At 54.6% G+C, this 12,301-nt stretch overlaps 1 protein-coding gene across 2 annotated transcripts in view; it reads left to right on the forward strand.

Moving 5' to 3' along the window:
- Window positions 1-11,167, forward strand: part of tdrd5 (tudor domain containing 5) — a 52,718-nt gene extending 41,551 nt beyond the window's left edge. For both annotated transcript variants that reach the window (XM_036947346.1, XM_036947319.1), the window contains exons 16-17: window positions 7,754-7,913; window positions 9,466-11,167. In XM_036947346.1, coding sequence (XP_036803241.1) covers window positions 7,754-7,913; window positions 9,466-9,602 — 297 coding nt within the window. In that variant the 3' untranslated portion in view covers window positions 9,603-11,167. The remainder of the gene's footprint in view (window positions 1-7,753; window positions 7,914-9,465) is intronic.
- Window positions 11,168-12,301: the final 1,134 nt, after the last annotated feature.

Consider the following 12,301-nt stretch of genomic DNA (forward strand, 5'->3'; position numbering starts at 1 on the left):
CAGCTCCTGCCTGTATTTCCCCCCAGCTCCTGCCTGTATTTCCCCCCAGCTCCTGCCTGTATTTTCCCCCAGCTCCTGCCTGTATTTTTCCCCCAGCTCCTGCCTGTATTTCCCCCCAGCTCCTGCCTGTATTTCCCCCAGCTCCTGCCTGTATTTTCCCCCCAGCTCCTGCCTGTATTTCCCCCCAGCTCCTGCCTGTATTTTCCCCCCAGCTCCTGCCTGTATTTCCCCCCAGCTCCTGCCTGTATTTCCCCCCCAGCTCCTGCCTGTATTTCCCCCCAGCTCCTGCCTGTATTTTCCCCCCAGCTCCTGCCTGTATTTTCCCCCAGCTCCTGCCTGTATTTCCCCCCAGCTTTTCCCCCCAGCTCCTGCCTGTATTTCCCCCCAGCTCCTGCCTGTATTTCCCCCCAGCTCCTGCCTGTATTTCCCCCCAGCTCCTGCCTGTATTTCCCCCCCAGCTCCTGCCTGTATTTTCCCCCCAGCTCCTGCCTGTATTTCCCCCAGCTCCTGCCTGTATTTTCCCCCAGCTCCTGCCTGTATTTTCCCCCCAGCTCCTGCCTGTATTTCCCCCCAGCTCCTGCCTGTATTTCCCCCAGCTCCTGCCTGTATTTCCCCCCAGCTCCTGCCTGTATTTTCCCCCAGCTCCTGCCTGTATTTTCCCCCAGCTCCTGCCTGTATTTCCCCCAGCTCCTGCCTGTATTTTCCCCCCAGCTCCTGCCTGTATTTCCCCCCAGCTCCTGCCTGTATTTCCCCCCAGCTCCTGCCTGTATTTTCCCCCCAGCTCCTGCCTGTATTTTCCCCCCAGCTCCTGCCTGTATTTCCCCCCAGCTCCTGCCTGTATTTCCCCCCAGCTCCTGCCTGTATTTCCCCCCAGCTCCTGCCTGTATTTCCCCCCAGCTCCTGCCTGTATTTCCCCCCAGCTCCTGCCTGTATTTTCCCCCCAGCTCCTGCCTGTATTTCCCCCCAGCTCCTGCCTGTATTTCCCCCCAGCTCCTGCCTGTATTTCCCCCCCAGCTCCTGCCTGTATTTTCCCCCCAGCTCCTGCCTGTATTTTCCCCCCAGCTCCTGCCTGTATTTCCCCCCAGCTTTTCCCCCCAGCTCCTGCCTGTATTTCCCCCCAGCTCCTGCCTGTATTTCCCCCCAGCTCCTGCCTGTATTTCCCCCCAGCTCCTGCCTGTATTTCCCCCCCAGCTCCTGCCTGTATTTTCCCCCCAGCTCCTGCCTGTATTTCCCCCCAGCTCCTGCCTGTATTTCCCCCCAGCTCCTGCCTGTATTTCCCCCCAGCTCCTGCCTGTATTTCCCCCCAGCTCCTGCCTGTATTTCCCCCCAGCTCCTGCCTGTATTTCCCCCCCAGCTCCTGCCTGTATTTTCCCCCCAGCTCCTGCCTGTATTTCCCCCCAGCTCCTGCCTGTATTTCCCCCCAGCTCCTGCCTGTATTTCCCCCCAGCTCCTGCCTGTATTTCCCCCCAGCTCCTGCCTGTATTTCCCCCCAGCTCCTGCCTGTATTTCCCCCCAGCTCCTGCCTGTATTTCCCCCCAGCTCCTGCCTGTATTTCCCCCCAGCTCCTGCCTGTATTTTCCCCCCAGCTCCTGCCTGTATTTCCCCCAGCTCCTGCCTGTATTTCCCCCCAGCTCCTGCCTGTATTTTCCCCCCAGCTCCTGCCTGTATTTCCCCCCAGCTCCTGCCTGTATTTCCCCCCAGCTCCTGCCTGTATTTCCCCCCCAGCTCCTGCCTGTATTTTCCCCCCCAGCTCCTGCCTGTATTTTCCCCCCAGCTCCTGCCTGTATTTCCCCCCAGCTCCTGCCTGTATTTCCCCCCAGCTCCTGCCTGTATTTCTCCCCAGCTCCTGCCTGTATTTCCCCCCAGCTCCTGCCTGTATTTCCCCCCAGCTCCTGCCTGTATTTCCCCCCAGCTCCTGCCTGTATTTCCCCCCAGCTCCTGCCTGTATTTCCCCCCAGCTCCTGCCTGTATTTCCCCCCAGCTCCTGCCTGTATTTCCCCCCCAGCTCCTGCCTGTATTTTTTCCCCCCAGCTCCTGCCTGTATTTCCCCCCAGCTCCTGCCTGTATTTCCCCCCAGCTCCTGCCTGTATTTCCCCCCAGCTCCTGCCTGTATTTCCCCCCAGCTCCTGCCTGTATTTTCCCCCCAGCTCCTGCCTGTATTTTCCCCCCAGCTCCCGCCTGTATTTCCCCCCAGCTCCCGCCTGTATTTCCCCCCAGCTCCCGCCTGTATTTTCCCCCCAGCTCCTGCCTGTATTTCCCCCCAGCTCCTGCCTGTACTTCCCCCCAGCTCCTGCCTGTATTTCCCCCCCAGCTCCTGCCTGTATTTTCCCCCCAGCTCCTGCCTGTATTCCCCCCAGCTCCTGCCTGTATTCCCCCCAGCTCCTGCCTGTATTCCCCCCAGCTCCTGCCTGTATTCCCCCCAGCTCCTGCCTGTATTTCCCCCCAGCTCCTGCCTGTATTTCCCCCCAGCTCCTGCCTGTATTTCCCCCCCAGCTCCTGCCTGTATTTTCCCCCCAGCTCCTGCCTGTATTTCCCCCCCAGCTCCTTCCTGTATTTCCCCCTAGCTCCTGCCTGTATTTTCCCAGCTCCTGCCTGTATTTTCCCCCCAGCTCCTGCCTGTATTTTCCCCCCAGCTCCTGCCTGTATTTTCCCCCCAGCTCCTGCCTGTATTTCCCCCCAGCTCCTGCCTGTATTTCCCCCCCAGCTCCTGCCTGTATTTTCCCCCAGCTCCTGCCTGTATTTTTCCCCCAGCTCCTGCCTGTATTTTTCCCCCAGCTCCTGCCTGTATTTCCCCCCAGCTCCTGCCTGTATTTCCCCCCAGCTCCTGCCTGTATTTCCCCCCAGCTCCTGCCTGTATTTTCCTCCCAGCTCCTGCCTGTATTTCCCCCCAGCTCCTGCCTGTATTTTCCCCCCAGCTCCTGCCTGTATTTCCCCCCAGCTCCTGCCTGTATTTCCCCCCCAGCTCCTGCCTGTATTTCCCCCCAGCTCCTGCCTGTATTTCCCCCCAGCTCCTGCCTGTATTTCCCCCCAGCTCCTGCCTGTATTTCCCCCCCAGCTCCTGCCTGTATTTCCCCCCCAGCTCCTGCCTGTATTTCCCCCCCAGCTCCTGCCTGTATTTTCCCCCCAGCTCCTGCCTGTATTTTCCCCCCAGCTCCTGCCTGTATTTCCCGCCAGCTTTTCCCCCCAGCTCCTGCCTGTATTTCCCCCCAGCTCCTGCCTGTATTTCCCCCCAGCTCCTGCCTGTATTTCCCCCCAGCTCCTGCCTGTATTTCCCCCCCAGCTCCTGCCTGTATTTTCCCCCCAGCTCCTGCCTGTATTTCCCCCCCAGCTCCTTTCTGTATTTCCCCCCAGCTCCTTTCTGTATTTCCCCCCAGCTCCTGCCTGTATTTCCCCCCAGCTCCTGCCTGTATTTCCCCCCAGCTCCTGCCTGTATTTCCCCCCAGCTCCTGCCTGTATTTCCCCCCAGCTCCTGCCTGTATTTCCCCCCAGCTCCTGCCTGTATTTCCCCCCAGCTCCTGCCTGTATTTTCCCCCCAGCTCCTGCCTGTATTTCCCCCAGCTCCTGCCTGTATTTCCCCCCAGCTCCTGCCTGTATTTTCCCCCCAGCTCCTGCCTGTATTTCCCCCCAGCTCCTGCCTGTATTTCCCCCCAGCTCCTGCCTGTATTTCCCCCCCAGCTCCTGCCTGTATTTTCCCCCCAGCTCCTGCCTGTATTTTCCCCCCAGCTCCTGCCTGTATTTCCCCCCAGCTCCTGCCTGTATTTCCCCCCAGCTCCTGCCTGTATTTCCCCCCAGCTCCTGCCTGTATTTCCCCCCAGCTCCTGCCTGTATTTCCCCCCAGCTCCTGCCTGTATTTCCCCCCAGCTCCTGCCTGTATTTCCCCCCAGCTCCTGCCTGTATTTCCCCCCAGCTCCCGCCTGTATTTCCCCCCAGCTCCTGCCTGTATTTCCCCCCAGCTCCTGCCTGTATTTCCCCCCCAGCTCCTGCCTGTATTTTCCCCCCAGCTCCTGCCTGTATTTCCCCCCAGCTCCTGCCTGTATTTCCCCCCAGCTCCTGCCTGTATTTCCCCCCAGCTCCTGCCTGTATTTCCCCCCAGCTCCTGCCTGTATTTCCCCCCAGCTCCTGCCTGTATTTTCCCCCCAGCTCCTGCCTGTATTTTCCCCCCAGCTCCTGCCTGTATTTCCCCCAGCTCCTGCCTGTATTTCCCCCCAGCTCCTGCCTGTATTTTCCCCCCAGCTCCTGCCTGTATTTCCCCCCAGCTCCTGCCTGTATTTCCCCCCCAGCTCCTGCCTGTATTTCCCCCCCAGCTCCTGCCTGTATTTCCCCCCAGCTCCTGCCTGTATTTCCCCCCAGCTCCTGCCTGTATTTCCCCCCTGCTCCTGCCTGTATTTTCCCAGCTCCTGCCTGTATTTCCCCCAGCTCCTGCCTGTATTTCCCCCAGCTCCTGCCTGTATTCCCCCAGCTCCTGCCTGTATTCCCCCCAGCTCCTGCCTGTATTTCCCCCCCAGCTCCTGCCTGTATTTCCCCCCCAGCTCCTGCCTGTATTTCCCCCCCAGCTCCTGCCTGTATTTCCCCCCCAGCTCCTGCCTGTATTTCCCCCCCAGCTCCTGCCTGTATTTTCCCCCCAGCTCCTGCCTGTATTTCCCCCCAGCTCCTGCCTGTATTTTCCCCCAGCTCCTGCCTGTATTTTCCCCCCAGCTCCTGCCTGTATTTTCCCCCCAGCTCCTGCCTGTATTTTCCCCCAGCTCCTGCCTGTATTTTCCCCCCAGCTCCTGCCTGTATTTCCCCCAGCTCCTGCCTGTATTTCCCCCCAGCTCCTGCCTGTATTTTCCCCCCAGCTCCTGCCTGTATTTCCCCCCAGCTCCTGCCTGTATTTCCCCCCAGCTCCTGCCTGTATTTTCCCCCAGCTCCTGCCTGTATTTCCCCCCAGCTCCTGCCTGTATTTCCCCCCAGCTCCTGCCTGTATTTCCCCCCAGCTCCTTCCTGTATTTCCCCCCAGCTCCTGCCTGTATTTTCCCAGCTCCTGCCTGTATTTTCCCAGCTCCTGCCTGTATTTTCCCCCCAGCTCCTGCCTGTATTTTCCCCCCAGCTCCTGCCTGTATTTCCCCCCAGCTCCTGCCTGTATTTCCCCCCAGCTCCTGCCTGTATTTTCCCCCAGCTCCTGCCTGTATTTTTCCCCCAGCTCCTGCCTGTATTTCCCCCCAGCTCCTGCCTGTATTTCCCCCCAGCTCCTGCCTGTATTTCCCCCCAGCTCCTGCCTGTATTTTCCCCCCAGCTCCTGCCTGTATTTCCCCCCAGCTCCTGCCTGTATTTTCCCCCCAGCTCCTGCCTGTATTTCCCCCCAGCTCCTGCCTGTATTTTCCCCCCAGCTCCTGCCTGTATTTCCCCCCAGCTTTTCCCCCCAGCTCCTGCCTGTATTTCCCCCCAGCTCCTGCCTGTATTTCCCCCCAGCTCCTGCCTGTATTTTCCCCCCAGCTCCTGCCTGTATTTCCCCCAGCTCCTGCCTGTATTTCCCCCCAGCTCCTGCCTGTATTTTCCCCCCAGCTCCTGCCTGTATTTCCCCCCAGCTCCTGCCTGTATTTCCCCCCAGCTCCTGCCTGTATTTCCCCCCAGCTCCTGCCTGTATTTCCCCCCAGCTCCTGCCTGTATAGCTCCTGCCTGTATTTCCCCCCAGCTCCTGCCTGTATTTCCCCCCAGCTCCTGCCTGTATTTCCCCCCAGCTCCTGCCTGTATTTCCCCCCCAGCTCCTGCCTGTATTTTCCCCCCAGCTCCTGCCTGTATTTCCCCCCAGCTCCTGCCTGTATTTCCCCCCCAGCTCCTGCCTGTATTTCCCCCCCAGCTCCTGCCTGTATTTTCCCCCCAGCTCCTGCCTGTATTTTCCCCCCAGCTCCTGCCTGTATTTCCCCCCAGCTCCTGCCTGTATTTCCCCCCAGCTCCTGCCTGTATTTTCCCCCAGCTCCTGCCTGTATTTCCCCCCAGCTCCTGCCTGTATTTTCCCCCAGCTCCTGCCTGTATTTTCCCCCCAGCTCCTGCCTGTATTTCCCCCAGCTCCCGCCTGTATTTCCCCCCAGCTCCTGCCTGTATTTCCCCCCAGCTCCTGCCTGTATTTCCCCCCCAGCTCCTGCCTGTATTTTCCCCCCAGCTCCTGCCTGTATTTTCCCCCCAGCTCCTGCCTGTATTTCCCCCCAGCTCCTGCCTGTATTTCCCCCCAGCTCCTGCCTGTATTTTCCCCCAGCTCCTGCCTGTATTTTCCCCCCAGCTCCTGCCTGTATTTTCCCCCCAGCTCCTGCCTGTATTTCCCCCAGCTCCTGCCTGTATTTCCCCCCAGCTCCTGCCTGTATTTTCCCCCCAGCTCCTGCCTGTATTTCCCCCCAGCTCCTGCCTGTATTTCCCCCCAGCTCCTGCCTGTATTTCCCCCCAGCTCCTGCCTGTATTTCCCCCCAGCTCCTGCCTGTATTTCCCCCCAGCTCCTGCCTGCATTTCCCCCCAGCTCCTGCCTGCATTTCCCCCCAGCTCCTGCCTGTATTTCCCCCCAGCTCCTGCCTGTATTTCCCCCCAGCTCCTGCCTGTATTTCCCCCCAGCTCCTGCCTGTATTTCCCCCCAGCTCCTGCCTGTATTTCCCCCCAGCTCCTTCCTGTATTTCCCCCCAGCTCCTGCCTGTATTTTCCCAGCTCCTGCCTGTATTTCCCCCCAGCTCCTGCCTGTATTTCCCCCCAGCTCCTGCCTGTATTTCCCCCCAGCTCCTGCCTGTATTTCCCCCCTGCTCCTGCCTGTATTTTCCCAGCTCCTGCCTGTATTTCCCCCAGCTCCTGCCTGTATTCCCCCCAGCTCCTGCCTGTATTCCCCCCAGCTCCTGCCTGTATTCCCCCCAGCTCCTGCCTGTATTCCCCCCAGCTCCTGCCTGTATTCCCCCCAGCTCCTGCCTGTATTTCCCCCCAGCTCCTGCCTGTATTTCCCCCCAGCTCCTGCCTGTATTTCCCCCCAGCTCCTGCCTGTATTTCCCCCCAGCTCCTGCCTGTATTTCCCCCCAGCTCCTGCCTGTATTTCCCCCCCAGCTCCTGCCTGTATTTCCCCCCCAGCTCCTGCCTGTATTTTCCCCCCCAGCTCCTGCCTGTATTTTCCCCCCCAGCTCCTGCCTGTATTTTCCCCCCAGCTCCTGCCTGTATTTCCCCCCAGCTCCTGCCTGTATTTCCCCCCAGCTCCTGCCTGTATTTCCCCCCAGCTCCTGCCTGTATTTCCCCCCAGCTCCTGCCTGTATTTCCCCCCAGCTCCTGCCTGTATTTTCCCCCAGCTCCTGCCTGTATTTCCCTCCAGCTCCTGCCTGTATTTCCCCCCAGCTCCTGCCTGTATTTCCCCCCAGCTCCTGCCTGTATTTCCCCCCAGCTCCTGCCTGTATTTTCCCCCCAGCTCCTGCCTGTATTTTCCCCCCAGCTCCTGCCTGTATTTCCCCCCAGCTCCTGCCTGTATTTCCCCCCAGCTCCTGCCTGTATTTTCCCCCCAGCTCCTGCCTGTATTTCCCCCCAGCTCCTGCCTGTATTTCCCCTCAGCTCCTGCCTGTATTTTCCCCCCAGCTCTACTTTGAGATGGGTTTTGTTTTCACATTCTTCTAAATGACATGATATTAATGCTGAATGCTGTGTGAATGTAAATATGCATTTGTTTTAGCCGGTTGTGTTTCTATGATTTGGTGCTTTCCGAAGTCCCAGTCAACGCATGATCTTCCTTACTACCCTTTCTGCCCCCCATGTGTTTCAGCCCCCCCCCCCTTCACCTAGTGCCAGTGAGCTGAAGGAGCCATGCTCTGCAAATGGAGGGGCGGGGTCCCATATACCTGCTGTGCCCCCCCAGCCCTCCACTCTGAAAACCCTGAGCCTCCGTACCCCCGGATTGACGCAGACCCAGACTGCCCCATACGGTACGGTTAACAAATACACACACGGTAAACAAACCATTACACACACATAAACAAACCATTACACACACACACACACACACGCACACAGTAAACAAACCATTACACACGCACACAGTAAACAACCCTTTAGACACACACACACACGATGCAGAAAACATTTTACATACACACACAGGGGTTAGCCTGAGCACTAATGATGCTAGAGAAACACAATGAAATTCCCCACTAGTGAATGGCCCTGCACAGAGAAACTGACACGGATCCTATATGTTACCATAGCTATTTGACCAAATGGTGTTACCTAATTGCATAAGCCTTGATATTGATACACTGTTACAGTGCAGTGGTTTTGGTTAAGCTGTGAACAAAAGACCTGAACAGGCCATGGAAATACAACAAGCAGACTGAGCTTTACACATCATCTAATGTTGTTCAGCAGCAGTGTTGCAGCTATATAAATCAAATTGTATTTGTCACATGCGCCAAATACAACAGCAACCTTACAGTGAAATGCTTACTAACAAGCCCTTAACCAACAATACAGTTTTAATAAAAATACCAACAACAAAAAAAAGATAAGAGTAACAAATAATTAAAGAGCAGCAGTAAAATAACAATAGCGGGGCTGTATACATGGGGTACCAGTACAGAGGCAATGTGGAGGCTGTATACAGGGGGTACTGGTACAGAGGCAATGTGGAGGCTATATACAGGGGGTACCAGTACAGAGGCAATGTGGAGGCTATATACAGGGGGTACCGGTGCAGAGGCAATGTGGAGGCTATATACAGGGGGTACCGGTACAGAGGCAATGTGGAGGCTATATACAGGGGGTACCGGTACAGAGGCAATGTGGAGGCTATATACAGGGGGTACCGGTACAGAGGCAATGTGGAGGCTATATACAGGGAGTACCGGTACAGAGGCAATGTGGAGGCTATATACAGGGGGTACCGGTACAGAGGCAATGTGGAGGCTATATACAGGGGGTACCGGTACAGAGTCAATGTGGAGGCTATATACAGGGGGTACCGGTACAGAGTCAATGTGGAGGCTATATACAGGGGGTACCGGTACAGAGTCAATGTGGAGGCTATATACAGGGGGTACCGGTACAGAGGCAATGTGGAGGCCATATACAGGGGGTACCGGTACAGAGGCAATGTGGAGGCTATATACAGGGGGTACTGGTACAGAGGCAATGTGGAGGCTATATACAGGGGGTACTGGTATAGAGGCAATGTGGAGGCTATATACAGGGGGTACTGGTACAGAGGCAATGTGGAGGCTATATACAGGGGGTACTGGTATAGAGGCAATGTGGAGGCTATATACAGGGGGTACCGGTACAGAGGCAATGTGGAGGCTATATACAGGGGTTACCGGTACAGAGGCAATGTGCGGGGGCAACGGAAAAGTCATGCATACGAAAATTGTGCATTGATGTCTGTTGGCGACTAATGCAAAGATGCTGTTTTTATCTTAAGTTAGGATTCTGACTCTGCTGCCATGGAAGATGTCTACATCATAAGGTGTTTCCTGTGTTGTCTAGGTATGTCCGTGTTCCCTCTGTTTGGAATGGGGGACATGCTGCGTGTCACCTCGCCCTTTGCCCTGGGCCCGGCTGCCCGTCTGGCTACCGGCACTGGTTTCCATCTCCTCAACTGGTACCCTCACAAAATGGCCTGAACACACACACACTTCCTCAATGCACAGCTGGTCAAACCAACATCATCCTGCTATGTGCAGACATGATCCTTACCTGTTAGAATGTTAGCTACCTACAGTCAGACATGATCCTTACCTGTTAGCTACCTACAGTCAGACATGATCCTTACCTGTTAGCTACCTACAGTCAGACATGATCCTTACCTGTTAGCTACTTACAGTCAGACATGATCCTTACCTGTTAGAATGTTAGCTACCTACAGTCAGACATGATCCTTACCTGTTAGAATGTTAGCTACCTACAGTCAGACATGATCCTTACCTGTTAGAATGTTAGCTACCTACCTTTCAGACATGATCCTTACCTGTTAGCTACCTACAGTCAGACACGATCCTTACCTGTTAGAATGTTAGCTACCTACAGTCAGACATGATCCTTACCTGTTAGCTACCTACAGTCAGACACGATCCTTACCTGTTAGCTACCTACAGTCAGACACGATCCTTACCTGTTAGAATGTTAGCTACCTACAGTCAGACATGATCCTTACCTGTTAGCTACCTACAGTCAGACATGATCCTTACCTGTTAGCTACCTATAGTCAGACATGATCCTTACCTGTTAGAATGTTAGCTACCTACAGTCAGACATGATCCTTACCTGTTAGCTACCTACAGTCAGACATGATCCTTACCTGTTAGCTACCTATAGTCAGACATGATCCTTACCTGTTAGAATGTTAGCTACCTACAGTCAGACATGATCCTTACCTGTTAGCTACCTACAGTCAGACATGATCCTTATCTGTTAGCTACCTACAGTCAGACATGATCCTTACCTGTTAGCTACCTACAGTCAGACAATCCTTACCTGTTAGCTACCTACAGTCAGACATGATCCTTACCTGTTAGCTACCTACAGTCAGACATGATCCTTACCTGTTAGCTACCTATAGTCAGACATGATCCTTACCTGTTAGAATGTTAGCTACCTACAGTCAGACATGATCCTTATCTGTTAGCTACCTACAGTCAGACATGATCCTTACCTGTTAGCTACCTACAGTCAGACATGATCCTTACCTGTTAGCTACCTACAGTCAGACATGATCCTTACCTGTTAGCTACCTACAGTCAGACATGATCCTTACCTGTTAGCTACCTACAGTCAGACATGATCCTTACTTGTTAGCTACCTACAGCCAGTCCTCTTTTTTTGGTTTGATATTGATGTCGTGTCATAGACTTCTCCCATGTTTTCTCTAACACTACAAGGAATGTGTGCAGAGTTGATCGCTCCTTCTTCGAAATAGAAAATAATCGGAAAGCTTGTTTTGTAGAACTTTGAGTTGTTTTTACCGGTTAAGTTTTATTTTCTGCCTTTAAGTACGCTTTGATCCGTTTTATGTGTTTCATATTGTAATGACCAGGTTAGTTTCCTCCTTTTCTACCTGTTGCCTGTTTAACTGCTCAGCAGGTTTGTTTCCTTAGAGGACAGGAGACTTTTCAAATTACACTGTTTCGAAACAGAAAGAAATAATGTCATTTTATTTTTTTGAAAATAAACCAAATTGAAAACTTGTGAACCCGTGGAGATGTTGAATTTGATTTCATGTTCACACAGAGTAGGAACGGTACAGTGACAATGTCCAAAGTAGAACAAGAATGTCAAATAAAGGTAAGAATGACAATGCAAATGCTTAAAATCTCGTCCCATCAGATACGCCCACACGTCGGGGTCAAGTGGCACACAAATCAAATCAAATGTATTTATATAGCCCTTCGTACATCAGCTGATATCTCAAAGTGCTGTACAGAGACCCAGCCTAAAACCCCAAACAGCAAGCAATGCAGGTGTAGAAGCACGGTGGCTAGGAAAAACTCCCTAGAAAGGCCAAAACCTAGAGGAACCAGGCTATGTGGGGTGGCCAGTCCTCTTCTGGCTGTGCCGGGTGGAGATTATAACAGAACATGGCCAAGATGTTCAAATGTTCATAAATGACCAGCATGGTCAAATAATAAGGCAGAACAGTTGAAACTGGAGCAGCAGCACGGCCAGGTGGACTGGGGACAGCAAGGAGTCATCATGTCAGGTAGTCCTGAGGCATGGTCCTAGAGCTCAGGTCCTCCGAGAGAGAGAATTAGAGAGAGCACACTTAGATTCACACAGGACACCGAATAGGACAGGAGAAGTACTCCAGATATAACAAACTGACCCTAGCCCCCCGACACATAAACTACTGCAGCATAAATACTGGAGGCTGAGACAGGAGGGGTCAGGAGACACTGGCCCCATCCGAGGATACCCCCGGACAGGGCCAAACAGGAAGGATATAACCCCACCCACTTTGCCAAAGCACAGCCCCCACACCACTAGAGGGATATCTTCAACCACCAACTTACCATCCTGAGACAAGGCCGAGTATAGCCCACAAAGATCTCTGCCACGGCACAACCCAAGGGGGGGGGGGGGCGCCAACCCACACAAATGACAGAAGAGCTTTTGAAACGGAGGAAGTACTGTGGACAGCACTACCCAAACCTGTCGCAAAAGATCGGTCTTTTTTGTTTACCATTTCAAAACTTGTTCATCTGTTTGTGCCAAATGAATAGTCACCCCAGGTCAGAGTGTGAAGAGGTGGTCAGCATCTAAGAAAAGAGAGGAGAAAGCAGCCTGTCATCCTCCATCGCCCCACACCCCTCGCTCTTCTGCCCCCACC

This window comes from Oncorhynchus mykiss, chromosome 1, assembly GCF_013265735.2.
Source record: "Oncorhynchus mykiss isolate Arlee chromosome 1, USDA_OmykA_1.1, whole genome shotgun sequence".
NCBI classification, from domain to species: domain Eukaryota; kingdom Metazoa; phylum Chordata; class Actinopteri; order Salmoniformes; family Salmonidae; genus Oncorhynchus; species Oncorhynchus mykiss.